A 27,019-nucleotide genomic window follows, 5' to 3' on the forward strand; every position below is an offset into this window, starting at 1 on the left:
TGGCCTGGCCCCGCCCTGCGATCCGGGCTCCAGGCCGCCCCAGGTGTGAGTGCCTCGCGGGGAGAGGGAATGGATGAGTGGAGTCTGGGAGGTCCGGGGCTCCAGGTGGCCTGGATCCCAGAGGTGCCTCAGTGACCCTGAAGCTCAGGCCCCATCTCCAGGCCACACAGTCAAGGCTTGCTGTGGGCACTGCCAGGTGCCCATACCCCCACCTCCATTTCTGGACTAGAGACTTTAAACTTGCCCTGCTGAAGCCTGGCAGGGGGCGGGGCATTTTTTTCTGACCAGTCATCTGCTCAGTTGAACTGGTCAGGAAAGCGGGGAGGGGGGCGTGGGCAGGGGGGGGAATGGGGGGCATGTTTCAGGAACTGGCTCCCCGGGCTCCGCCCTCCTGTGAGCCCAGGAGAGGCTGTGTGAGGGGTCTTCCCTCTTCATCCAAGCTGCTGCCTGCCTTCCTCTTCCCTCAAGAGGCAAGGCAGTGGGAGGGGCTGGAATTTTTTTTTTTTTTAATTCATGTTTTTAATTGGCTTAATACAAAGGTCCCCCAGGAGGCCCTGGGAGGAGTGGGACAGCCTGGGAGAGGCAGAGATTCATGGCCAGCAGCCCATCCCCACCTGCCACCCACTCCCCAACAAGGGTCCCAGACTCTTTCAATAATCCTAAAAAAACCGACGAGAGCGCAGGCAGATGAAGAGCCCCTTCATCTTCACATGGGTGACAGGCTGCCCTGCCCTGCCCAGGGCCCTGGTCCTCCCCAGCCAAGTCAGGTGCCCAGCCCAGACCCTGCCCTGGCAAGGCGGGGCAGAGCAATCTGCTCCTCCAGGAGGCAGGGCACCATGTAAACATCAACAGGCCAGACCCCACTTCCTCCAGCCAGTGGGGCCCCGGAGTCCAGTGCTCCACCCCACAGCCTGCTCAGACAGTCAACTCCAGGCACTGCGTGGCTCGGTGGAGGGTGACAGCCTGGGGCCAGGTCCCATGTGGGCAGCGCGAGCCCAACTGGCACCCTTTCTGGCTCTGGAAGTGGTGGCGACAGGACCCTGGCCTGCAGGGTGGGAGGGGGCACAGTCATGCCCGGGCCCCCAGCTCGCTGATGCGCTGTCGCAGGTGAAAGGCAAATTCAAACATGGTGGCCGCGAGGCTCTGGTGGATGAGGTACCGGGGCAGGCGGCCCTGGGGGAAGGCAGGCAGAAGTCACACTTGATGGCCTGCCCTCAGCAGGGTCTCCCCTTGCAGCTGGCACCAGCAGGGGGGCTCTGGGCCAGAATGCAGGTGCAGCTCTGGAATCCAGCCTGGGCCGCCCTCTCCCACTCACCCCTGGCAGGAAGAACATGCTGGGCCTGGCTCTTGGCACCAGCCACACAAACAGACCAGGGTGGGGCCGGGCTGGCCACCAGCCACCCTTCCTCAGGGCCTCAGGACTCAGAGGTAAGAAGGGGGGGCACATGCCCTACAGCAACCCAGGGCTAAGAGACCATCTGGACCCTGACCCAAATTTTCAAGTAAGAAAGGAGGCTGACAAAGGGGAGGCCCAGGCATGGCAGAGAGCCCCCAAAGTCATGCAGCAACCAAGTCAGCAGCAGGGTCCCCTCCACTCCACAGAACCCACCTGGCAGCCCCCCAGCACCCCACCTTGAGATCTGTATTAAGAATCCAGACAAAGGTGCAGACACGGGGGTTACTGGCCGACTTGAGCACGATGAAGCCCCCAGGGCCATTCTCTCCCCTATGGAAAGAGGCGTCACTGGGGGGACTTTGGAACAGAGTGAGGCCCTGACACCCCCCCGCAGCCCCTACCACTCACACTCCATTCTTGGCCCAGCTGGGACTGGGCTGGAAGCAGAAAGGCAGAGCTACCCTATCTGAACAAGGCTTAGCACAGGTGTCCCATGGGCTGCAGAATCGGCCCTCCACCCCCACCCACTCTGTGATGCTTGAATCCTCCTACAACAGCCTGTTGGTGCTTGCACACCCCCAGGGACAGAGAGCTCACCACCTTCCCAGCCCTCATACACTCTGTCCAGAGATTCTAGGTCAGCCCTGCTATGGCAGAGTAGGCTGGGCTGGCACTTCTTACCCCTTCCCCTTCAGGAGGGGACACCTGCTCAGGAGAAGGCTAAGCCTGGGAGGCACAGTTCACATCCCATCACCATTTCATTCTCCCTCAGCTCCACTGAGCACACCTAAGCCCATTCTGCAGATAAGGAAGTTGGCATCCAGAGAGGAAGTGAGCTTCCCTGCACCCAGCAAGTCTGTCCAGTGCCCAAAGCAGAGCCTGGCGTCCTATTCAAAGAACAGTGCTCCTGCTGGAACCCAGGAGGGGATGGGGAAGAGTGGGGTCTATGGGAGGGGGCCATCCGCAGCACCACAGCCTGACTGGACAAAAGGGAAGACTCTAGAAGCCCAGGCACAGATGCGGGAAGGCCATAATCCCTTTATCTTTGGGGGAACTCCTGAGCCACTCCAGAGAAAGATGACGGAGTGAGGACAGGGTGAGGAGGACGAAAGGGGACCCGAGTCTCCTTAGGCAGGAAGATGAAACCCAGAGCATAGAGCCTCCTGCTCAGGTCAATCAGCCCAGAGTGAGCACATGGCTCTCAGGCCCCTTCCCTGCACGGGTCCCCATCCATGGTCTACCCCAGCCAGCCACCGCCGCACATCCCGTCCAGGCTTGGTGGCTTGGTTCCAGCTGTCCACCACCCCCCATCTCCACAGACAGAGCAGCAAGATTAGCAGGATTAGTAGCCGGGAGGAGCAGAGCCCAGCGGGACAGGGAACAGGAACGCAGCCTCAGCAGGGGAAGTGCCCAGCTGTACATGCTGTACCCTGCACTGCTCAATGCTCCCAGGGGAGGGGCTGGCAGGGGTGACCCCAGGCAAAGTGAGGCTCACCGGACATATTTGTGCGTCGGGGGCTTGGCACTGTGTGAGGTGGCGATCCCTGATGACAAGTATCGGTCCCTGCGCCGCTCAATGCGCCGGACATTCACGAAGTCCCTGCGGGAGGGAGGGTTAGTTCAGGGGACAATGACCCAAGGCCAAAGTGCAGAAGACCTGGCTGAAAGGAGGGGGCCTGGCATGGACTCACCTTGGGGAGACCACGCCGCCCGCAGCCCCTGCAGACACGTCATAGGAGATGAGGGTGTTGTCTTCCACTCGCTGCAGGATCTGAGGGCCGTCAACGGAGACTTTTGGAACAGGTCGCCCCAGGAAAACCCCAGGGATGGGAACACCCCAGGCCCCTTTACTAACTGCTATTGCCACAGGCAGGCCCTGGGCAGCGCCTGATGAGCACTCCTCCTGCCCTCCTCCCGACCCTCTCGAGCAGGCACTGTTACCATCACACCCACTGTACAGATGGGGCAGCTGAGGCGCTGAGTGCTTCAGTGATCCCACTGGGGCGTGGCTGTGCCCCCATCTGTGCCTTAAGAGGCAGCCAGACTGGGCTCACCTGGCAGGCAGTCACTGTCTTGTTCCACAGCACCATCCTCTCGGGCTGCAGGATCACCTCCTGGTACACGAGCTCCGCAGGACAGGGCAGGAAGGTCTGGGACAGGGCGGCAGAGGGCTGGGTGGTGCCAGATGGGCTCGGGCAGACCAACCCTTCCCTCTTGGTGGGGGGCACCCACCAGAGGGCCCCTCGGCACCTTCCTGGAGCCTCCTGTGCTGTCTGGGGCTCCAGGACACCCGCTCCCCTCACTCACCTTCAGGATAAACGTCTTGCCGTGAAAGGGAACTTCAATGGTGTACACGGTGTCCCCATATTCCTGTGGCAGGGACAGAAGGTGGCAGGGAGGAGAGTGGAGGCAGGGGGTGGGCTGGTGGCACAGAAATGGGTGACAGGCAGGGCAGGTTTTTAACAGCTCAGGGTGGAAAACTCCAGGAGTTTGGGGACACCTGAGCAGCTGTTACAAAACAGTAGCTCTAACAAACCTATGGCACTGGCAGGAGAGGCTTTTGATGTCGAGTTAAAAGACGGGGGGACAGCTGCAGCTGCAACCACAAAAAACCATGTCTCCAGGCCAATGGGGCTGCCACAAGAACTGGCCAGAGAGAGGGACTGGGGCATGTTGCTCTCTGTTTTCCAAGCTCTCTACGATCTTTGTAGATAATGTTGTTTTGATCATGAAACGAAACAACGGATGCAGAGCAGAAGCCTGGCTTCCCCTTCAAAGCCTGGAGCCAAGGGGGCAGAACAGCAGGGAAGTAAAGATGGGGGGTGTGGGGAAGGGGGGCCAAGGGGCACGGGGGAAACGTCCAATCCAGCCCAGCCTCCTGCCGACCCGAGGGCCCAGCTCCCTCTCTTGGGGCAGGAATATGGCTCCAACCCATGTAATCTTTGGGTTTCTTCCTCAGGCCTCAGAAAAGAGAACAGAAACTCCTAACACGCATGGGAAGGTCAGGTGGGAGAGGGCTTCTTACATTATTCTTCTCAAACTTCCAGTTCTCTTCCTGGGCCAAGATCTGGTCCACCACTGCTGTGGCCTCCTTCCCCTGGCGGATGTACTCCCGCTCCTGGACAGAAGCAGGAGGCAGGGAGGGGTCAGCCTGGGGCCTGCAGTCCACCATGTTCGTGGCCTGTTCTCTCTCTAGACATACCACATGCTTCCCAGAGGGGCCTGGCCCAGCCACATGTGGGATCTGGGCTGGTCTCCCTGGGCCCTGCAGGCTTGTGGCTGCTCCACCTGTGTGCCCAGGCATGAGGCAGACCAGGGGGGCCGGACTGGTGGTGGGGCAGACACTCGGATGGGCATTGCCCGAGGTTCAGCCTCTACTGGGAAACCCCTGCCCACCCCGGCTGACCCCCGCACCGGCCCTCCTCCAGGCACCCATTCCAAGGGCAGGGGTTAGGGGTAGGCAGGCAAATACCTGAGCAGAGAAACTTTTCTTTCCAGCAACTTCTTCATCTGATTCATTGTCAGACCCTGCAGAAAACAGGCACAGATGACAATGGCAAGGGGTGGGGAGACAGTGTGGGGAGGTAGTGGGGTTCGGGTATGTGAGTGCAAGGATGTGGGGGATAAAAGTGTGTGGGAGAGGGTTGCTGGCTTTCCCCAGGGAGCCTGATAGAAGGAATAGAAAGAACAGACCCAGCCTACCCCATTCCTCACAAGGCCCCTCCCTGAAAGCAGTTCCCCCACACACCAGCCCTCACCTGCAAAGGATTCTGGGGGTGAATAGAACTGTCCCTCGGACAGAGCACCGGAGAACAGCAGGGGTCCACGGGCAACAGCAACCTGGGCGGCAAGATACCCTGGAGGAGCAGACTCAGTCCCAGACCAAGGACAGTTACACCCTAGCAGCCTGGGGTACCCCCACCCAAGCTCCCCCTCAGGCTACTGGAGGCTGCTCAGAGGTGGCGAGATGCTTCAGACTGACTCTCATGCCCGCAACTCCCCTCTCTTGGGGCTGGGGGTAACCCTCGCTGCACCCCCCTACCCGCAAGCACTCACATCGCTCCTCTTCAGCTTCCTGGGGTAGGACTTTGAAGTCAAGGAACCAGGTCTCCAACCAGGCGAGGACAAAAGAGACGATGGGGAGCAGGTAGCCAAATGCCCCTTTGCTGAGCAGCTGTGAAGGGAGGGGGCTGAGCTCCATGGCAGGGGTCACCCCAAACCCAGAGCCCCCTTCTGTGGCTACCAACTCTAGCCAGTCAAACTGGCATACACCCCATTCCTGGTAGCAGCTGCTTGGGAACCCTCTCAAGTCTGCAGCAGGATAAACTGGGGTTAGGCTGGAGAAAGAACCTTCTGATTCCTAGAGCTGCAAGGGGCTAAGTCAGGGAAGCGGGTGAAGGATGATTCCTTATAGATACCAAAGGACAGGATTCCCTCTCCCCCTAACCCGGACAACAGGGACAGACACCCCAAATTAGAGAAATGCTCCTCTCTAGAAGCATACCACTCAGGTCTGATGCCCACCAGACTGGCCAGACCCTGAGCCACTGACCTCAGAGAGGATGACCTTGACAATGAGGAATGCACTGGACACCAGCGTCGTGACCTGCCCAGGGGAGGGAGGGAGGAAGGGGAAGGCAGAGGCTGGGAAGTGAGTCCTCCTCGATCCCATCCCTTCCACCAGCCCTGCCAGGGCCCAGAAGCTGCCAGGAAAGTGGCATCTTACCGCAATCACCCACCAGTGCCGGAGCCGCAGCATGGCATAGCCTAGGAGCAGTCCAGAGAAGCGGAAGAAGGCCAGGACCTGGTGGGGGACGGGAGCAAGGCAGTCACAGGAAGCTACTGCCCCCGACCCTGCTGCAGGCTGACCTCCCCTCTGGTCCTGCCCCCACGTTCCCTTCCTATGGGCATGCACACCTCAGGGGACAACGACTGAGTCAGCATTTCTCTGGGACAATTTGGATGTAACCTTGCACAGGGGTCTTATCTTCCCTCTCCCACCTGGGGCTCTCTGAAGGGGGCTTTGTGGAGGAAAGGTTTTTTTTTTTTTTTTTGAGACAGAGTCTCGCTCTGTCGCCCAGGCTGGAGTGCGGTGGCACGATCTCAGCTCACTGCAACCTCCGCCTCCCAGGTTCAAGTGATTCTCCTGCCTCAGACTCCCAAGTAGCTGGGATTATGGGTGCACACCACCATGCTCAGCTAATTTTTTGTATTTTTAGTAGAGGCGGGGTTTCACCATGATGGCCAAGCTGGTTTCGAACTCCTAACCTCAAGTGATCCACCCACCTCAGCCTCCCAAGGTGCTAGGATTACAGGCGTGAGCCACTGCACCCAGCCTTGTGGAGCAAAGGTTTTAACGACTGATGGCTCCCGAAGGATGGGAGCCGAGTCTCTGATCAGACTGGATATATGCTGCAGAAAGAGAACCCAGCGGAAGTCATTTCCCTGCTCCCTCTCTGCCTCCGGGGTCCCCAGGATCAGCCAAGGCCACTCACGAAGATGTCGAAGAAGGAAGTTTTAAAGTTGTACTGGATGATCTCCTGCTCCAAGTTCTTACGGATGCCTGTGTTGGTCTGTGAGAGGGAGACAGGAAGAGCTCTGCAGGTAGAAGCAAGGGCCTGGGGCTGCCCCTCACCTCCCGGAAGGGGCAAGAGGTAGGGGATGGAGGAACCTGGAGGGGAGGCTGTTGATGCTAAGCCACCACCCAGGGGGCCCTGGAAGCACCAAGGGAACTCAGCCCACGGCCAGAGACCTCAGGCACCAATACCAGTCCTCTAAGGATCCAGGCCGCCCCGATGGGCAGGGCTAGCTTCCAGCACCCTGCCCAGGAAGGGGCAGGCTTGGAGGCTTCGGGGCTGTGCAGGGGAGGCAATGCGCCCTATACAGGGCCAGCAGAAGGGCGCCGAAAGCCCACCTCTGACAGAATCCCATCTCCCTCCCAGCACTGCGGTGCTCCATCTTCCCAGCCATAATCCATCTGGGCTGATGGGGGGTGGGGTGGGCAGTGGTGTCAGACGGAGCCTCAGGTGGCAAATCAATTGATTAGGTTTATGCTTAATGGGCAAAATCCATCACGCTGCTGGAGAGGGTGAAGTGGAGACGGAGTGGATGTGTCCTTGCCCCTGTCCCTACCCCAGCCCACCAGACATTTTCACCAGGACCCCTGAGGCCTTGGCCCTGACTCCAATGTCCAGAGGTTTGAGGGAACTGGATGGACACCAGGCCAGACTGCGACCTGACTCCTTGGAATGACGGGGGTGACGGGCCTAGGCTCCTTCAGGTGGGGCACCAGCCACCCTGGAGAAGGGAGGACACGGGGACTCTGGGCGATGGAGCCCAGGAGCCCTGGAGAGGAAGACCCCTCACAACCGCCTAGACTGGGGCTTCTGCTCTCCAGCAGGGCAGCCAAATCTGGGGGGGCTTGTTAAAGATACAGATGCTCCCTCACTGAGCACACAACCCCACCATGTGCCTCTTCCTCAAGCCCACCCCAGCTCCATGAAATCTGATGCCACCTCTCCTCTGGCTGCTGGTGAGGCCCCCAGGCCTGCCACCCACCCACCCCATCCCACCCAACCCACACCACCCAGCACTCCTCTTGCTCCTCAGACTCTGCCCTGGGCTCTGCAGCCCCTTCCACCCTCAGTCACTAGGCCTCAGAGCTCTGTCCTCCTTCCTCTTTCCAGCCTGGGCACCCACCGGTGCTGACTGATCAGGACTCGGGAGAGCCAAGTCTCAGCCCCTGCTTTGCCACTCTCTGGCTCCAAACCCCCTGCTCAGCACGACCCTACTGAGTCCTTGTAACCACTGGGCAACACAGACACAGTCTGTCAGCGAACTAAAAATATATGCTCCCAAATACAAAAGTAAAACTACAAGACTGAAAATCAATACAATTTTAATTAAATGTCTGCCAAGGGAAACATCATGTGGACTCTACTAATTGTTCAGTGCAGGATTCTGAAATGTTTCATGACATCTGAAAACAATTAGTAAGTTAGATCTTCTCACTTTGCAAGAATTCCCAGGTACGCATGAGGACTGCAGAGCAATCGCAGCCAACACAGCCAAATAACTTCAAAAGCACAATTACAGAGGCCAGGCACAGTGGCTCATGCCTCTAATCCCAGCACTGTGAGAGGCGGAGATGGGAGGATCACTTGAGCCCAGGAGTTTGAGACCAGCCTGGGCAACATAGTGAGACTCCATCTCTACCAAAAAAAAAAAAAAAATAGCCAAATGTGGTCATGCACCTGTGGTCCCAGCTACTGGGGAGGCTGAGGTGGGAGGAACCCTTGAATCTAGGAGTCGGAGGCTACAGTGAGCTATGATCACACCACTGCACTCTAGCCTGGCCAACAGAGCAAGACCCTGTCTCAAAACAAAACAAAACGAAAGTAAAATTATCAAAATCTTTTCAGCTCTTCTTGGGTAAGGAAACAAGTATTCAATGAAGGATGCAGGTAAGTTTTAGTGTTTGCTTTGATGTTGGATGGGACCTTGAAAAGGAAGTCTGCCTAAGACCTCAGAAGCTCTGCAGAAGGTCCTGAGCCTGCTGGGCCACAGCTTTTTCATGGGTAAGATGGCCCCTAGGGCCATCCATGGCCGTGGCTTCAGCTCACTGAAGGTGCCAGCTCATCTCTGGTGCACAATCGACAGTCACCCTCAGAGCCCTGTCTCTCCCTCCAGCTCAACATGCCCAGAATCAAACTTAATCTCTTTGCCCCGAGCTGGCCCCTTCTCTGAGCTCATCACCTCTATTAACAAGACATCGTTTTCTTGTCACATAAGCATGAGACCTGGAGGAAGGGCCCTTGCCATCCGGAACTCTGATGGGGAGCCCATGCTGCAGAAGGAAAACGAGGGGAGGACTCGAGGGGCTGAGTCCCTTGCTGAGGTCATCGGGCCAAAGCCGAGGAGGAGCTGGGACAGAACTGAGCCTGGGGTGCCCTGCTTCCAGGGCTCCTGCTTCTGTGGGCTTGGCCCTGCCTGGAGACCAGATCAGGCCACTGCCAACTAGACTGTGTTCCTGAGGGTGGGCCAAGCACTGCGTGGGGTGGGGGTGGGGCAGCTCTGGTCTCCAGGCTGCCCGGCAGCATCTCATTAGAGCCACTGGGAACTGGGAGTTTTTCCTGTTTTGCTTCCCACTGTGCCCTCTGCTTTTATTTACTTATTTATTTGAGTCAGGGTCTCACTCTGTCACTCAGGCTGGAATGCAGTGGTGCAATCATGGGTCACTGCAGCCTCAGACTTCTAGACTCAAGCGATCCTCCCACCTCAGACTCCCAAACGGCTGGGACAACAGGTGTGCACCACCACACCTGGGTAGCGTCTGGTTTTAGCACAGTGGTTGGGACACAGCAGAGACTCAAAAAATGTTTGCTGAATGAATGAACGAATGAATGAATGAATGATCGAACAAACGAATGAATGAACCAACTGGAGCCAGAGGGCAGTGGCAGGCAGAAAGAAGACAAAGGTTTCAACAGCTCCGCCAGAGCTGGGTCTCCCCCTCCTCCTCTCTCGGGAGCCTCCACTAGGGGGCAGTATGGGGCAGAGGCCAAGCATGAACTCAGCTGGAGGGTGGGTTCAAGGCCGTCGCCTTCACACACTTGGGTGCAGAGGGACCTTGGCCAAATGACACAACCCCTCCGAACCCCTCCACATTCCTTCATTCAGAATATGAGAACCCCTGTTGTTCCTCCCAGTCTTCATTTTACCCAGCTAACCAACCCCAGGGTAGAGGCAGCCCTCCCATGTGGCAGATGGACAAACTGAGGCCCGGGTGGCCTGCAACATGGCCTGTGCCCCCACCTCGCCCCCACTCACATTCAGTTCGATGATCCAGAGCAGGGAGATGAAGAGCAGGTCGAAGGTGACGAAGAGACAGAAGGTGCGGCGGACATCAGAGATGGCCCTTCGCTTCTCAGGCGGCGGAAGGAGGTGCGAGGAGAGGCTCTGGCTGTGGGACAGTGAGGAGCCCAGGGAGGCCACGGCAGGCAGGCTGCGCTCCAAGTCTCGGGTCAGCTCCCTAGGCAGCTTGCTCATCCTGGTGGGCCCCCACCTCAGGGTGGGGAGGGCGGGGCCTCAGCAGCAGGGCTGGGGGCGAGGCAGAGGCAGAGTCCTGTCAACCTCCTCCTGTCCCTCCCACACAGCCACCAGGGCCGCCACTGGCTCCCAAACGCATTTGTCTCTACACTGGGTCCCAAGCCCAGGGCCCAGGGAACTGTTGCCCAAATGTCCTCCACCAGCCTGGCTCCCAGGCTGCAGGGTTGAGCATTCCGCTAATTATCTGTCCTCCTTCCTGGTGCTCCCTGCTCCAAGCCCAGCAGCCACAGGGTTCACCCCTGGAGGGCTCTGGGGTCCCTCTGCGTGGGCACCTACCCCCTCCTGGATCCCTGGGGCCGCAGCCTGCTCCTACCAGGCCTAGCCCTGAGCTCCAGCCTCTGGTCCTGTCAACAGCCTCTGGGCCTGCCACCACCCCCAGGAGAAGAGGGCCCCAAGCTCTGTTCTTTGTTTTCCAAGCACAAAGCCACATTCCCTCCCAGCAGCCAGTCTTCCCCTCCCACCCCCTAATCCATGGCAACTGGGAGGGCCTTCCTAGAGCAGTGTCTGTGTGCTTGGAGCTATGGAGAGCAGGCATCTTGGTCCCTCTCAGCTCCACCACACCTTGCCCTGCCCAGGTCAAACCACCACCATCTCTGCCTGGACCATGGCAATCTGCTTCTCACGGGTGGGCCTCCAGGCTGCCTCTCTCACCCTCCTGCTCTTCACATAGCCGGCCTAGAGAATGCGTTCCAATGCCCTCCCACGGTTTCCCACCCTTCTCAGGCTAACAGTCTCCTCACCAGGCCCTCTCAGTCCAGGCCTGCAGGTGGCCTCTGCCCAGCCCTTCTCTCTGTCTTGCTGCCACCGCCACTCTGGCCTTCTTTTACATCCCTCAATACAGCTGCCCTGTCCTGCCTTGGGACCTTCGATCTGGCTCTCCCCATGCCTGGAATATTCTCCCACAGACCCTTCAACAGGCAGCTCAAAAGTCCTCTCCTCAGAAAGCCTCCCACCCTCCTGCTCCAACTCACAGCATAACATGATAGTAAGCTGCCTTCCTTTCTTCAGTGAAGTGGGTCACTATCTGAAACGATCTTTATTGTTTTATTTCACTGTTTACCCTTCTCTCACTAGACTGTAAACTCCACGGCCTCATGGGCTTTATCTGACTTGGTCACTGCTGTCTCCCTGGTGCCCAGCACAATGCCTGGCATGCAATAGGTGCTTTGTAATTGATTGTTGAATAAATGAATGCTCAGTAGGTCTCCTGGCCCTCAGCTCCATGCTACACAACAGACAGGAACAGGGCAAACCCTAAAGAGAGTAGGAAGCAGCCACTCTGGAGGCCAGCCCAGTGCTCTACCGCCCCCCACCCCATGCCCACAGATCCACACCCACGTTCACGTCCACTCAGGGCAGGTACGGTTCCTCTTCTTTTACAGATACGACAACCAAGGCCCAGAGAGGTGAATGGACTTACCCAATCCCTTACCATCCTGTGCCAGCATCGGGCTCTCAGGAACCCTAAAGACAAAAGGAACTCTGGCACTCCCTCCCTGCCATGTAGCCCCCAGGCCTACAGTCTCTGCCCCACCCATGTGCTGGGCTCTAAGAGGCCCCATCCCTTGGGTGAGAAGGAAAGGTCCCACTGAAAGTCAGAGAGGAAGCCGGGCGCGGTGGCTCACACCTGTAATCCCAGCACTCTGGGAGGCGGAGATGGGTGGATCACAAGGTCAGGAGATCGAGACCATCCTGGCTAACACAGTGAAACCCGTCTCTACTAAAAATACAAAATAAAAAATTAGCCGGGCGTGGTGACCGGTGCCTGTAGTCCCAGCTATTCGAGAGGCTGAGGCAGAAGAATGGCGTGAACCCAGGAGGTGAAGCTTGCAGTGAGCCGAGATCACACCACTGCACTCCAGCCTGGGTGACAGAGCGAGACTCCGTCTCAAAAAAAAAAAAAGAAAGTCAGAGGAGCTGAAGCGGGGAGGCAAAAACTCACCAGCTTGGTGGGGGCGTGAGCTTCTGGGACTTGACCAAGAGGCTCCCTGAGTCTCCCCACATCCCAGCACCAGGGAGTGGTTTGGGGGCTAGAGGAAGGGAAGCTCTAGATGTTTGTCCCTGATCTTGGGAGGCAAGATCTAACCACTCTCCCCTCCTGAGGTGTCCTGCCACACTTTCACTATGTGGACTACCTTCCTGGGCCCCTCAGTCTACCACGTCCAAAACAAGCGCAGCTCAGTTTGTGGCTGGCAGGAGGTTCTGAGCAAGCCAGCTCGTCCATCCCTCTGCCCCTGTGCAAGACCCCACGAACAGGAACTGACTGTTTGCAGCAGAGTCGGAGGGCAGGTGAGGCAGAGGCACCAGGCCAAGGCTACTCCCAACACCACACTCTGAGCCCCATGACAGGTTCATCTCCACAGTGCTACGGAAAAGCTGGGCTCAGCTCTGGAAACAGGCGATGGGGAGGGGATGTGACAGGCCGCTGGCAATGGGATCCCCAACATCTATCAGCCAGATCTGTGCCAGACTGCATGCTCAGCGCATCCCTCATGGTGACAGGCCGCAGCTCCAGGGCAGGTGACATTTCCCTGCCTCTGACAGCCCTTTTGTTTGCAGCCAGACCTGTCTCCCTTCCTCACTCTCTCCATCTCTCCTCATCTTTTGTATCTGTTTCACAAAGTAACTTTCCATCTGTGTGGGGTTTTGTTTGTTTTTTTAGAGACAGGGTCTTGCTCTGTCAACCAGGCTGAAGTGCAGTGGCACGATCATGGCTCACTGCAGCCTTCAACTTCTAAGCTCAAGCAATCCTCCTGCCTCAGCCTCCCAAGTAGCTGAGACCACAGGCGCCCGCCACCACACCAGGCTAATTCAATTTATTTTATTTTTTTTAGAGACGAGGGTCTCACTATGTTACCCAAGCTGGTCTCAAACTCCCTGGCTCAAGGATCCTCCCGTTTTGGCTTCCCCCAGTGTTGGGATTACAGGCGTGAGTCACTGCACCTGGCCTATTTCCTTTGTAATTATCTTTTTAGCTGTCTCCCTCTCCCTCTCCCATGTCTGTCATTTTGGGTTTGTTTGTTTGAAATCATGGACATTTATCATCTCACAGTTCAGGAGGCTGGAAGTCTGAGAAAGGTATTGGGAGGGCCGTGCTCCCTCTGACCCCTTCCTTGCCTCTTCCTGGCTCCCGACGGTGTGCGAGCAATCTGGCGTGACTCAGCTTGTAGCCACAAACACCGACCGGTCTTCGCTGTCACATGGTGCTCTTCCCATGTGTCCGTCTTCACACTGCCATCTCCTGATACGGACACCAGTCATAATGGGCCCACCCTCCTCCAAGATGACCTCACCTTGACTGATCACATCTGCAATGACCCCAGTTCCAAATAAGATCACATTCTGAGGTACAGGTGGTTAGGACTTCAACGTATCCTTTTTGCGGGGGACACGATTCAACCCCTAACAGTAACCTATCTTTTTTTTTAAGAGATGGGGTGTTCTTGAAGTCCTGGGCTCAAGCAATCCTCCCTTCTTGGTCTCCCAAACTGCTGGGATTACACGTGTGAGCATTAACTTACGGCTTTAGTGTCTGCTTTATCCTTTTTATATTTCTTTTGTATAAAGGAATATGCTTTCTTTGTATATCTTTTTTTTTTTTTTTTTTTTTTTGAGACGGAGTCTCACTTTGTGGCCCAGGCTGGAGTGCAGTGGCGCGATCCTGGCTCACTGCAACCTCCACCTCCCAGGTTCAAGCGATTCTCCTGCCTCAGCCTCCCAAGTAGCTTGGATTACAGGCACGTGCCACCATGTCCAGCTAACTTTGTATTTTTAGTAGAGATGGGGTTTCACCATATTGGCCAGGCTGGTCTTGAATTCCCAACCTCAGGTGATCTGCCTGCTTTGGCCTCCCAAAGTGCTGGGATTACAGGCGTGAGCTACCACGCTCAGCCTTATATTTCTTATATCCTTTCTTTCTTACATGGACAGTAGCTTACTACAGATGCGCTCTTGCTTGTTATTTTTTCACTAAATAGTATATCCTGGTGAGCACTCCATGTCAGTTTTACATTGTCTTTCTCGTTCTTTGATAGAGATGCTTGGTACTCCATTTTATAGACAAACCATAGTTTATTCAGTCTCCCATGAATGAGCGCTTAGATTTGTAATTCCAGAAATGCTTCAGTGAATAACCTTGAGCATATATATATATATATATATATTCCCGTTGTTGGAAATACATCTTCAAGACAGATTCCTAGAAGTGGTATTGCTGGGTCAAATTGCATATGTGGTTTTGTGAGGTATTGCCAAGTTCCCTTTGCAGTTTGCACTCCCACTAGCAATGTACAAGAATGCCTGTTTCCCCACAGCCCACAGAACATATCGTCATCCATGTCTGTCTTTATTTTTCCCCATCTGGGTCTTCCTCTCAATCTATCTCCCATTTATGAGTCTTTCTCTCCACTCCCATCAGTCTCTCCCACTTTCTCCACATTTCTCTCTCTCTTCTCTATCTGCCTCTCTCCTCCCTCCCTCCCTCCTTGGTCCCTGCCTCACTTCCAGGTGCTGTCGCTCGCCTACTCCAGTCTACTTCTGTGTCTGTCTGTCTTTCCCTCTGACTTTCTCTCTCCCTGGGGACAGGACTTGGATGGCAGCAGCTTGGGTGTGAGACGCACTTGGAGTGGCAACCACACTGACACTCACATGCCCAGACGTCCCTGTCGAAGCGAGAGACGCAGATGGGGCTAGAGCAGAGGTGTTGTGGGAGCCCGGGAGAGTTGAAGATGCCAGGGAGTGTGGGAGCCAAGCATGGGGGCTCGAAGGCAGGGGCGGGGACAGTTGGCCAAGAGTCAAAGAAAGGGGGTTTGATATCACCCCCCCACCGAAAGCAGCTCAAAGTCCAAATGATAGCCTGTACAGGAGGCAGAGCACTGGCCCGGAGTTAAGGAACCTGTACCCCAATCTCTGGGCAACCACTAATTCCGCGTAACTCTGGGCAAGTCCTTCTCACCAAGCCTCTGTTTATCTGGGGGAAAGTCAGTGGTTTTTTTCAATCATTTCCCTCCGCCTTTTTTTAAAGAGAGGATCTCACTCTGTCATCCAGGCTGGAGTCCAGAGGCGTGAACATGGCTCACTGTAGCTTTGACCTCCTGGGCTCAAGTGATCCTCCTGCCTCAGCCTCCCGAGTAACTGGGACCACAGGCATATGCCATTATGCTCAGCTAATTTTTATTTTTTTATTTTTTATTAATTTTTTGAGACGGAGTCTCACTCTGTCGCCCAGGCTGGAGTGCAGTGGCGCGATCTCGGCTCACTGCAAGCTCCGCCTCCTGGGTTCAAGCGATTCTCTCCTGCCTCAGCCTCCCGAGTAGCTGGGACTACAGGCGCCCACCACCACGCTTGGCTAATTTTTTGTATTTTTAGTGGAGACGGGGTTTCACCGTGTTAGCTAGGATGGTCTCAATCTCCTGACCTCATGATCCGCCCACCTCAGCCTCCCAAAGTGCTGGGATTACAGGTGTGAGCCACCGCGGCCAGCCATGCTCAGCTAATTTTTAAATTTTTTGTAGAGACAAGGTCTATGTTGCCCAGGCTGGTCTTGAACTCCTGGGCTTAAGCGATCCTCCCACTTCAGCCTCCCAAAGTACAGGGATTACAGGCATGAGCCACCGCACCCGGCTACAAACCACCTCCTTTGCAAAGCAAGAGAAACATTTAAAAGAGTAATACCTTACTTGGAACCTCAATATATAAAACAGATAAAAACCAGACTGCTATGGGTAAAAGCAGCTACTGAATCCCACCTGTCAGCCTTTCCTCAAACTCCAGCATCACCCTGAGTGAGGCCTCGTTGGCTAGGGTTTGAAAATGGGGCTCACTCAGATGACTTTGAAAGGCCTTTGAGCTCCATCAGACCACCTGCCAGTCTAAGTGATGAAAACCCACCGTGGAGTGGAACTGCCCTGTGCAGTCCCCAAAGTGCTCATTCTCTGGCTGACTGTAGGCTGCCTAGCCCTGGAGGCATCACAGCTAGCACAGGCCTCCGCCCACCACACCCACCCTCCTGATGAGGGGGAGGCAGAAATGGACAATTCAGAGACAGCCCAGCCCCCTGGGAGCAGCACCCCACCCACTGCCAAAAGAACCCACTGGTTGCTGTGACTGGCCTCTCCCAAGCACCTTCAGAAGTGTCAGGAGGGGAACAGCACGTGTGGTGTGAAAGAGTCTGCCTGGGATGGCTGCAGACTTGACAGTCGAGTGTCTGCGGAAGCTGAACTGCTTGGGGAGGGAGTGAGAGTGGGAGGTAGGGGGGAAAGTGGAGGGTTTTTTTTTTTTTTTACTTTTTTGAGACAGAATCTCGCTCTGTCACCAGGCTGGAGTGCAGTGGCACGATCTCGGCTCACTGCAACCTCCGCCTCCCAGGTGCAAGCGATTCTCCTGCCTCAGCCTCCCAAGTAGAGGGGACTACAGGTGCCTGCCACCACGCCCGCCTATTTATGTATTTTTAGTAGAGATGGGGTTTCACCATGTTGGCCAGGATGGTCTCGATCTCTTGACCTTGTGATCCGCCCACCTCGGCCTCCCAAAGTGCTGGGATTATAGGCGTGAGCCACCACGCCGGGCAAAAGTGGAGGTTTTACCATCCTGGGTTAGAGGGGGAAGCGGGTGGGGAGGGGGGAAGTCAGGTGCCAGGGAACAGCGGATTATTCATGAGGCAAAGGGAAGGGGTGGGCACAGGCCCCCACACCGCTTTCCAGGCCTTCTCTTCCTCACCCTAGGATACAATAGTACCAGCCCCACTCGTAATAGGGTTTTGGGTGGTGTGCTGGACTCAGGGCAAACAGGAGGTGGCTGGTATCATGGAAAAAGGAATGGACTCTAAGGTCACGGTTCAAATCTCAGACTGTCCCCTTCCTAGCTGTGTGCTCTGGGGCAAAGCATAACCCTTCTGAGACTCAGTTTCCTCAGCTGCATTAAAACAGGCAACAATAGGCTGGGTGTGGTAGCTCAGGCCTGTAATCCCAGCACTTTGGGAGGCCAAGGAGGAAGGACTGCTTGAGCTCAGGAGTTCAAGAACGGTCTGGGCAACACAACAAAGCCCCGTCTCTACAAAAAATACAAAAATTTGCCAGGCGTGGTAACACACACCTGCAGTCCCAGCTACTCAGGAGCCTGAGGAGGAAGGATCACTTGAGCCGGGGAGGTGGAGGTTGCAGTGGGCTGAGACTGTGCCACTGCACTCAAGCCTGGGTGACAGAGAGAAACCCTGTCTCAAAACAAAAAACAACAAACAAAAGGTTAAAATGGTAAGTTTTATGTTATGTCTATTTTACCATGACAAGAAAAGGCAAGAAGCCAGACACGGTGGCTCATACCTATAATCTCAGCACTTTGGGAGGCTGAGGCAGGTGATCATCTGAGGTCAGGAGTTTGAGACCAGCCTGGCCAACATGGCAAAACCCTGTCTCTACTAAAATTACAAAAAATAGCCGGGTGTGGTGGTGTGCACCTGTAGTCCCAACTACTTGGGAGGCTGAGGTGGGAGGATTGATTGAACCTGAGGGGCGAAGGTTGCAGTGAGCCGAGATCCCGCCACTGCACTCCAGTCTGGGTGACAGAGTGAGACTCCATCTCAAAAAAAAAAAAAAAAAAAAAAAAAGGCAAGAATCCCTATGTCACAGGGCTGGGTGTTGAGGTAGGTGTCAGGAGGGAGTATGGTAACCGCTTGGTCAGTGGTGGTTGAGATAGATTAAGTAGCTGGCAAGACTTTTCGGGTAAGATGGGGCTAGGAGCGGTGGCTCAGCCCTTTGGGAGGCTGAGGTGGGAGGATCCCTTGAGGTCAGGAGTTTGAGGCCAGCCTGGCCAACATGCTGAAACCTCGTCTCTACTAAACATACAAAAAAATTAGCCAGGCATGGTGGCGCGTGCCTGTAATCGCAGCTACTTGGGAGGCTGAGGCAGGAGAATCATTTGAACCCAGGAAGCGGAGGTTGCAGTGAGCCGAGATCACACCATTGCACCCCGCCCGGGTGACACAGCGAGACTCTGTCTCAAAAAAACAAAACAAAACAAAAACCTTTCAAGTAAGAGGGAAATTGTGAGTGAGGGAGGTTAAATACACTATAGTGACATGTAATAAAAATCACCCCAAAAGGCGTGGGTTCAAATCTGAACTCTACAATTCACCTGCTGTGTGGCTCAGAGCAAGCTCCCTAACCCTCTAGCCTGGTTCCTTCATCTATAGAAAGGCCAGGTTATCCAGCTGCAGGCAGAGGTTAATTCCAGGTTGGGGGAGGGGCAGGAAGTAGAGGACTGTCCTGGCTCCTGGCAGAGGCTCTTAGGGGAGTGCAGGGGCTGATCTCTACTCCTTCCTCTTGAGACCGGCCCCTCTGCAATTGCAAGCTCCCACCCAGGGAACAGCATCCGCTGCCCCTTCCCGCAGACAGAAGAGGAGGACAGCAGGATGGCTAAGCCGCCTCCCACTCACCCACCTCCAATTTTCAATTTCCACAAATCTCAGGCTGCAGAGCCACAGACGGGGTTCCTTGCTAACCCTTCGTCATACCCCAGGCCAGAAGCTCCAGACACCTTTCTTCAGGGAGGCGGCTCCAAAGCCCAGCTGACCGACGGCAGCTCTCAGTAGGCGTTTGCTAGCCAAGGCAAGTCTGCGATTTTTTTTTTTTTTTTTTTTGAGACTCTGTCGCCCATGCTGGAGTGCGGTGGTGTGATTACAGCTCATTGCAGCCTCAAACATTCCCTGGCTCAAGTGATCTTCCTGCCTCAGCCTCCTGAGTAGCTGGGACTACAGGCAGATGCCACCATGCCAGACTAATTTTTCTTTTCTTTTCTTCTTCTTTTTTTTTTTTTTTTTTGTAGAGACAGGGTCTCACTATGTTGCCCAGGCTGGTGTCAAACTCCTGGACTCAAGCAATCTCCCTGCCTTGGCCTCCCAAAGTGCTGGAATTACACCACACTTAGGCTTTTATACCTGGCCTAGGTCTGTGATTTGAACAAAGCCACCTACTCATTGTGCAAGCCTCCACTGCTGCATCTGTAAACTGAGGCTACCTGTCTTGACCCTGGGCTGTCTGGGGGCACCAAAAGAGACAATGATAACTATAGCGTGCCTAGGACAGTGCCTGGCACCACAGAGTAACTGGTTAACGTCTAACCACATAGACATTAACTACCACCACCACTTTGAGTCTCCTGGCTCTTCCCCACCTCCTAGCCTCCCAGGGAGGGCTGGGCCAAACTTTACAAGTTCCAGCTAGAGCTTATTCCATAGAGCTGTGCCCTGGGATTCAGGGGGAGGGGGAACAAGTCTCATCTATATCCAAAGATGACTTACATCTCTGGGCAGAGTGGGTTCTCCAAATCCCCCAGAGGCTAGAGGAACAGTAGACACAGGTCCTCCACACATCCCCCTCCCATAATCCACAGGAAATGCTAGCACCAGCACCCCCTGCCCATGGGGGCTTCCCAAGGGGTCCCTAACTCAGCACAAATCAGGAAGGATCAGTGAAGCTGAGAGAACTGGACTCCACACCAGGAGATGGGTCAAACCTCAGATTTCCACCTTGCTGGTCACTTAACCTCACCATGCCTCAGTTTCCTCGCCTATAAAATGGGGTTAACAATATCACCGACTCCTTGCAGGTTTATATGGATTAAATGAGTTATTCAATGCAATGGCCTAGAAGAGATTCTGACACAGAGTGGTGGCTGCATGAGGGTTAGCTGGGATTACTTTCCTGCTCTTCTCCAGAGAAAGAGAGAGTCTTGAGCTCTGACTGACTGGCGAGATGGCTTCAGGGCAGGGCTGGGGTTGTTTTGAGTCAAGCAGCCCTGTCAATGCCAAGTTAATGAAGACTCCACAGAAGGTAGAAGGCAGAGGCCCTGGGTGTGGAGGAGGTTGGCCTTGGTCTATGTCCTGCTGCTGGCTGGCCCAGGAGGGTGCCAGTTAGGGGAACGCAGGATAGCAGACCAGACAGGTTGCACTGCATCCAGATGGGCTGGTGCAGAAGACACAGATCCAGCTGGCCATGGCCTGCGGTGGCACCCTGCAGACACCATCTCCTTAATGCATCACACCCCTTCCCAGAAGCTGTAGTGATGACTCATGGGAAGGAGAGCTGCCCACAGTCCCCTAGCCAGGAAGAGGCAGAGCGGAGCCGACCCCAGAGGAACATGACCTTCCCCCATGACAGGCTGGGACCTTCTAAGTACAAATGCTGCTGCCCGCAAGAGTCCTTGCTAGCTGGGGGACAGTGTGTCAAGAGGCCCTCTTTGGGCTTAGCATTCATCTGGTCACACCTCCCTTCCACATCCAAACCATGAGCAAATCCTGTTGTCTCTTCCTGCAAAATCTGGCCAGTATCTGCCCACTGCTCACCTACCACTATGTCACCCTGTCCAGGCTATCACCTCTACCTGCCACTCTTTCTTGTCTTCACCCCTTCAGCCTGTTCTCAACACAGCAGCCACAACCTCCAATGGCTTCCCCAGAATAAAGGCGTAAGTCCCCACCCTAGCCTACAAGTCCTCCTCTTCCCCTTTCCTCTTCCCCTCGAGCCCTCTACTCCAGCCACACTGGTCCCTCGCTGTCCACGGACACATCAAGCATGCTCCTACCCCAGGGCCCTTGCACCTGCTGCTCTGTCGGGAGCTCCTCCCCAGGTCTTTGCATGACTTGCTCTCTCATTCCAATGAGGTCCCTATGCAAATGTCCCTTTGTAGAGACCATTCCTGAACCTCTATTTAGCCCCCACCCTCCATCCCTTACCCTGCTGTATTTTTCTTCACAGCACTTGTCACCCCTGACATATGATACATTCACTGGTCTGTGTTTACTGCCCATCGTCTCCCACTGGCATGCGAACTCCATGAAAGTAAGGACTTCCTGTGCTTTGCTCCCTGCTGCATGCCCAGTGCCAGAACTGTACCAGGCTCAGAGTGGGTTTCCAGGAAATGCACTGAACGGCCATTTACACCCTTCCCTACAGCAGCACATGCACAAGTGCACATGGACACTCACGCCCAGCCGGGAGAGCAGCCCCTCCCTGCCCAGGCTGCCTCTCCTGGAGCTGGACTCCACCCTCTGTGGGGGTCTTCCCTGCCCAGAGCCCAGGCACTCCCTCCACAAGAAGGACAGAGGAACTGGTTTCCTGGGGGTCCTCAAGCAGGGTATCTGCTCCCCTCCCTGAGCCTGACTTATAGGGAGAAGACGTAAGGTGAGTTAACCTTGAGTCTTTGATAACAGAGGAGGGTTAAGGAGGAGGGAGGACTCCAGACCCCAGCACTCATTTTTTGCTATGGGGGTCAACACTCGCCGCCTCTACTCTGCTGATCATTGGCTGCTCCCAGGACACACCACAGCCCATCGCCTGGGCGCCCTGTTTCCTCATTCTTGAATGACCTCCTTCCTTTGGGGAGAACTCTGGCGCTTCAGAGACTAGTTCAAATGTCACCTCCTGGGCAGAGCTTCTCCTCACCCTCCAGACTCCCCTGACCTTTCAGAACTCTGGGTCAGCACTTCCCTTATCACAGCTAGATGTCTCGAGGCCATCTGTCCCAAGCCCTTGAGGTCCAAGTCACAGTCACAGTGCCTGGCCATGATACATGTCTAGTAAGTTAGCCTGTGGATCCATAATGTCCACCCTGGAACAGGGAAAAGGGTGTGGGTTTGGGGTTGGACACCAGTCCTGGAGGCAAAAACCTAAGGCCATTCCTTATTAGATTGTGTGCCCTTGACCAAATCACTGGGTTTCTCTGAACTTCAGTCTCCTTTTCTGTAAAATGGGGAGAATATAGTACCTACTTCACAGAGCTTGAAGGGATTAGAAACAACACATGCACAGTGTCTGTGCTTAACTAATAGCAGCTATTACTACTATTACCCATGGGGACAGTGTTAGAGGCTGGACCCTGGCCAGGCAGGTCCAGCATAGCACTTTGCCCAAACTGAGAGTCCCAGCAGTACTGCAGAATGGAAGGGTAGACCCTGGCTTCAGGGGGCTGACCCAGAATGACACTTTTTTTTTAAGAGACAGGTCTCACTATGTTGCCAGACTGGAGTGCAGTGGCTGTTCACAGGCGCGATCATAGGACACTATGGTCTCAAACTCCTGGGCTCAAGCAATCCTGCCTCAGCCTCCCAAGTAACTCTGGGTCAGCATTTCCCTTATCACAGCTAGATGTTTCAAGGCCATCTGTCCTAAGCCCTTGAGGTCCAAGTCACAGCCACAGTGCCTGGCCACGGTACATGTCTAGTAAGTTAGCTAGTCTGTGGATCCGTAATGTCCACCCTGGAACAGGAGAAAGGGTGTGGGTTTGGGGTTGGACATCAATCCTGGAGTCAAAAACTTGGGAGTAGGTTCCCAAGTAGTTGAGCCTACAGGTGTGCACCACTGCGCCTGGCTAGGATGGCACATTCAGGGTTACTGGCCCATGCCATCAGCCTCGGGATGGTTGGCTGACTGGCCCTACTATAGCCCTCCACAGAGGGTTTGGGAAATCCCCTGGAGAAGTGGGAGTGTAGGGAGAGGAGGACACAGCTACAGTGACAAATAAGACCCAAAGCCAAAGCCTGGCTCTGTTTCTCCTTTCCTTCTGAGGAAGCGGAAGGGGAAGAGTTAAGCCAAATAGAAACAAGACTCACCACCACACACTTCTCCCCCCAGCCGGGGAGGCTCTGCGGGTGCAGTGTACAGGAAGACCCTAACACACTGAGATCTACTTGCCCTCCCTTCCCCCTTGTGCCAGGCCCTGTGAATCATCAGGGATGCCCCCAGTTCTGTGATTCCATGACCCCTGACCCACTCAGGGCCAGTGAATCAGGCCCCACCTGCCCTCTTCGTGCTGCTATGTAAACCAGTGAGGTCAAGTTCCCAAGGTTAGTCTGGAAACGGCCAGTCATCTTCCAGGAGAGATCTCAGCCCTCTCAAGAAAAGGCCCCCATAGGGCAAGGGACAAGGGGTTGGGGGGGGGGGATGGAAGGGAGCCGGTTTCAGCACAGGATCCTCCAGGCACCAACCCTGCCTGGACAAAGCCAGGATTAGCCTCTTCTCAGCCAGAAAAAGGGACACTTATCTTTTGTCCCACTGATGTGGCACCTGCCCCCTTGGAGGCTGGGACCCCAAGGCAGTTTCTGGGAGACATGCAGACCTGGAATCAGGAGACAGCTCTTTAAATCCCTGCTGAGTGATCTTGACCTTACCTCCCCTGAACCTCAGCTTCCTCATCTGTAAAGTGGAGCCAACAGGCTCTCGCATTCAGTGGAACAGGCACAAGCTGCCAGATGTGCCGGATTTTTTATCTCCCCCGCACCGCTCTCCCTTAACAAGTCTAGCTGTGTGAGAGCTCAACTTAATGCAACATGCGGGTTCCAAGGGCCTACAGTATGCTGGACACAGTGCAAGTCCTGGGGTCACAGGACCCTGTTCTGGTCCATCAGGGACTCTGGGTCTGGTGAGGAAGACTGGCAGATAAGTAATACCACGCTGTGATCAGCGCTTTCAGGGAGGAATGAACAAAGGACCGTGGGCTCCCAGAGAAGGGATCATCTGACCCAGGCTGGAATGAGTGAAGTCAGAAAAGCCACAGGGAGGAGGGGCCATCTGACCCTGGCCTTGAAGAGTCAGCATCTATCAGCTGGAGGCAAGGAGGGTGGGCGTTACAGGGAGGCAAAAGAGCTCCAAAGAAGGCCCAGCCCAAAGGCATGCACAATGGCCCTACCCAGGGGGCCTGGCCCCAAACACCAGGTACTAAGCCTCCGGAGTATAGTTGCCCCCAGGCATGGTCCCTGCTGGCTCCCAAGTCAAGGGATGCTTCCTCATGGCCAATACAGGAAAGGAATTGCCAGCGTCAGCAGAGGACGCTGCCTCTGTCTTCCTCAGCTCCGTCTCTCCTGTTCCCCCACCCAGCCACCATCTACTGGAGCTCTGTTCAGAGGACCCAGCTTTCTGATCTCTGAGCCCACTCCAGCCTCTGCCTCCCTCTGATAAAATCCTCCCATCGCTTTATAGGCCCCATTAACTGTCAGCTCCTCAGAAGCCGCCCCTGGTCTTTTTCTCCCTCTAGTTCCCAGCTCTATACATTTCTCTAGATTTAATGCTTGCCATGTAACACACACACACTTCCAGACTGGTTTTCCTGAGCAGACCAGGTCTGAGCCTTTTTCACTCTTGAATCTTCACTCAATAAATCCAGATCCTGCCCCCAGTGTCCTCCACTCCAGCATTTTATTTATTGACAAAGAGCCAGGCTCTATCAAATGACTAGTAAGCCACTTCAACCATCCTCAGGCAACTTATGAAATTCAAAATCACAACTGGTGAACTATGTTGTCCTTACATAATAGTAATAACTTTTTATTTATTTATTTTAGAAACAGGATCTCACTCTGTCCCTCACACTAGAGTGCAGTGGCACAACCATATCTCGTTGTAACTTCAAATTCCTGGGCTCAAAGGATCCTCCCACACGTACCACCATGCTCAGCTAGTTTTTTAAATTTTTGTAGCGATGGGGTCTCACTATGTTGCCCAGGCTAGTTGCAAACCCCTGGCCTCAAGCGATCATCCTGCCTTGCCTCCCAAAGTACTAGGATTACATGCATGAGCCACTGCACCCAGGCAACTCACTTTAATTTATTGAGCATTCTTGTGCCTAGCACTGGTTTAAGACCTAAACATACAATATTCCATTCAATCCTCACAACTCTATGAAGTAGAGACATTCCTACCTCCATTTTACAAGTGAGGAAATTGAGGCACTGACTTCATCAAGGTTACCAAACAGGTCAGAACCCAGGCAGTCTGATCCAGGAGTCTGTATTCTCAGCTACTATGCTATTATGGACAGGGTGCTACAGGACACAGAAGGGCAATTAACCTTGGGGGTTAGGCAGAGGCAGCGCTGCCTGCGCTGAAAAACATGTAGAAGGTAGCCCAGCAGACAAGAGAAGGAGGAGGTTTCCAAGCAGCGGGGGCTGGTGTGTGCAAAGTCATGAAGATACGAGCAGCAAGGGTAGGCATGGCACATGCTGCAGTGCCGTATTATTGGACCTTAGGGTGCACATAGGAGACTGCTAGGTCAGATCACAGAGAGCTGTGTAAATTGTGCTAGGGGTTCAGCACATAGGCAATAGAAAGCCAGAAAAAGGTTATCAGCAAGGAACTGGCACCGTAAGACTTGTGTTCTAAAAGGATCACAAGAGTTACAGTTTGGAGACTGGGTTGCAAGCTGCCAGGGCTGGACTGTTGGGAATTGACAATACATCAACCGCGTGGTAACAGAAGAGATGGAGAGGGCCCAAGTTTGAAGGATGTTCAGGAAGTTGGCAGTACTAGGTCACTTTTAAGATGTGGGACTTGAAAGAGAGGAGAAAGTGTAAGGTAATTACCAGACTTCCGGCTGGGTTGGGGTAGAGGAAGAATTAATCCGCAAGGAAAAGACCAGTTCCAGTTTGGACCCAGTGAGCTCCATGTGAAGCAGAGCTGTCCCAATGGCCGCTGGATGGGCAAGCGTGGAGCTCCAGGGAAGGGCTGCGCTGAAGATGTGGATCTGGGTATTTAGTTGGTGTAAAGCTGAAGCCGTGGGGGAAAATGAGACCACTGAGATTCAGTGTACAGAGCGAGGGGTTGGGCGACAGAGGAAAACGTGAAGCGGGACTTTGACCGACTGTCAGAGCGGTACGAAGAAAACCAGGAGACACTGACTAACCCAAAAACGCGGGGTGAGGGAACGTGTCATTAGAAATGAGTGTCAATGGTACTATGCACCTCTAAGAACTCAAGACTTCAAAGGGCCCTTTTAATACCAATTAGGAAGTTATTCACGGCCGTTTCGAAAGGAAGTTGGGGAGACACGGGATGACACTGAGACGCAGAGCTACCGGAATGCGTAGATGTTTTCCTCTCACCCCAGATTCCGACCCCTCCCCATACCTGCCCCTGCTCATAACACCCAGACACCTCACCCTCGCCTCTCCCCTCAGTTAAGACGGAGGCTTTGGAAGGAGATCCCGAACGTCCTCCCCGGGCTCCCCAGGATAGGCGGGGTCGCCAAGAGTCAGTGCTGGAGACCCCAACCCGCGCGGGGCGGCGCGAGGCCAGACAGAGGAAGGGGGCGGAACCTGAGACGCAGCGGGTGTGGGAAGGGTCGGACGGAACCCAGCACGGACAGCAGGCGGGGAAGCGGGTTCGACCGGCGGAAGACGGCCCTCGCACGCCACCCGCTCCCAGCGACCGCTCCGGGACCCACCTGCTCTATCTCAGCCACGGCCCCGGCTCTTCCCGCCCCAACCGCAGTCCGGCTCCGCGGCCTCAGTAGCGCCTCAGAGCGGAAGAAGATCTTCCGGCAGCGCCACTTCCGCCGCTGAGTCCGCCCCCGAGAGCGAAGCGGGACTTGCGTTCGCCTGCGGCCCCGCCCCTTCGCCCCGCCTCCAGCCCCGGCCCTGCGCAGAAGCGGACTCAAAGGCCGGAGTCTAAGTGCCTACCTAAGGGTAGGGGAGTGGGAAGAAGACCAGGGCCGTCGTTATTAGGCCACACAGGCCTGGCACTGAGGGAA

General features: G+C 55.1%; 1 protein-coding gene across 29 annotated transcripts; it reads right to left on the reverse strand.

The window, feature by feature from the left end:
* Window positions 1-494: 494 nt before the first annotated feature.
* Window positions 495-26,908, reverse strand: STARD3 (StAR related lipid transfer domain containing 3). Of its 29 annotated transcripts, none has more exons than XM_054671562.2 (17): window positions 26,714-26,901; window positions 12,132-12,224; window positions 11,925-11,968; window positions 10,226-10,495; window positions 6,892-6,969; window positions 6,123-6,200; window positions 5,949-6,002; window positions 5,453-5,570; window positions 5,155-5,253; window positions 4,869-4,924; window positions 4,422-4,514; window positions 3,704-3,766; window positions 3,451-3,546; window positions 3,088-3,167; window positions 2,892-2,996; window positions 1,633-1,726; window positions 495-1,173 (listed from the first exon to the last, which is right to left on the reverse strand). In XM_054671562.2, the coding sequence occupies exons 4-17, from the start codon at window positions 10,442-10,444 to the stop codon at window positions 1,069-1,071; spliced, it is 1,338 nt and encodes a 445-aa protein (XP_054527537.1). In that variant the 5' UTR covers window positions 10,445-10,495; window positions 11,925-11,968; window positions 12,132-12,224; window positions 26,714-26,901; the 3' UTR covers window positions 495-1,068. The 29 variants fall into 29 exon arrangements, with proteins under 29 accessions (XP_054527537.1, XP_063654687.1, XP_054527535.1 ...); XM_063798617.1 differs by having other exon boundaries at window positions 1,610-1,726; window positions 26,714-26,793; XM_054671560.2 differs by lacking the exon at window positions 26,714-26,901 and adding an exon at window positions 26,430-26,538.
* Window positions 26,909-27,019: the final 111 nt, after the last annotated feature.

This window comes from Pan troglodytes, chromosome 19 (assembly GCF_028858775.2).
Source record: "Pan troglodytes isolate AG18354 chromosome 19, NHGRI_mPanTro3-v2.0_pri, whole genome shotgun sequence".
Lineage (NCBI taxonomy): Eukaryota > Metazoa > Chordata > Mammalia > Primates > Hominidae > Pan > Pan troglodytes.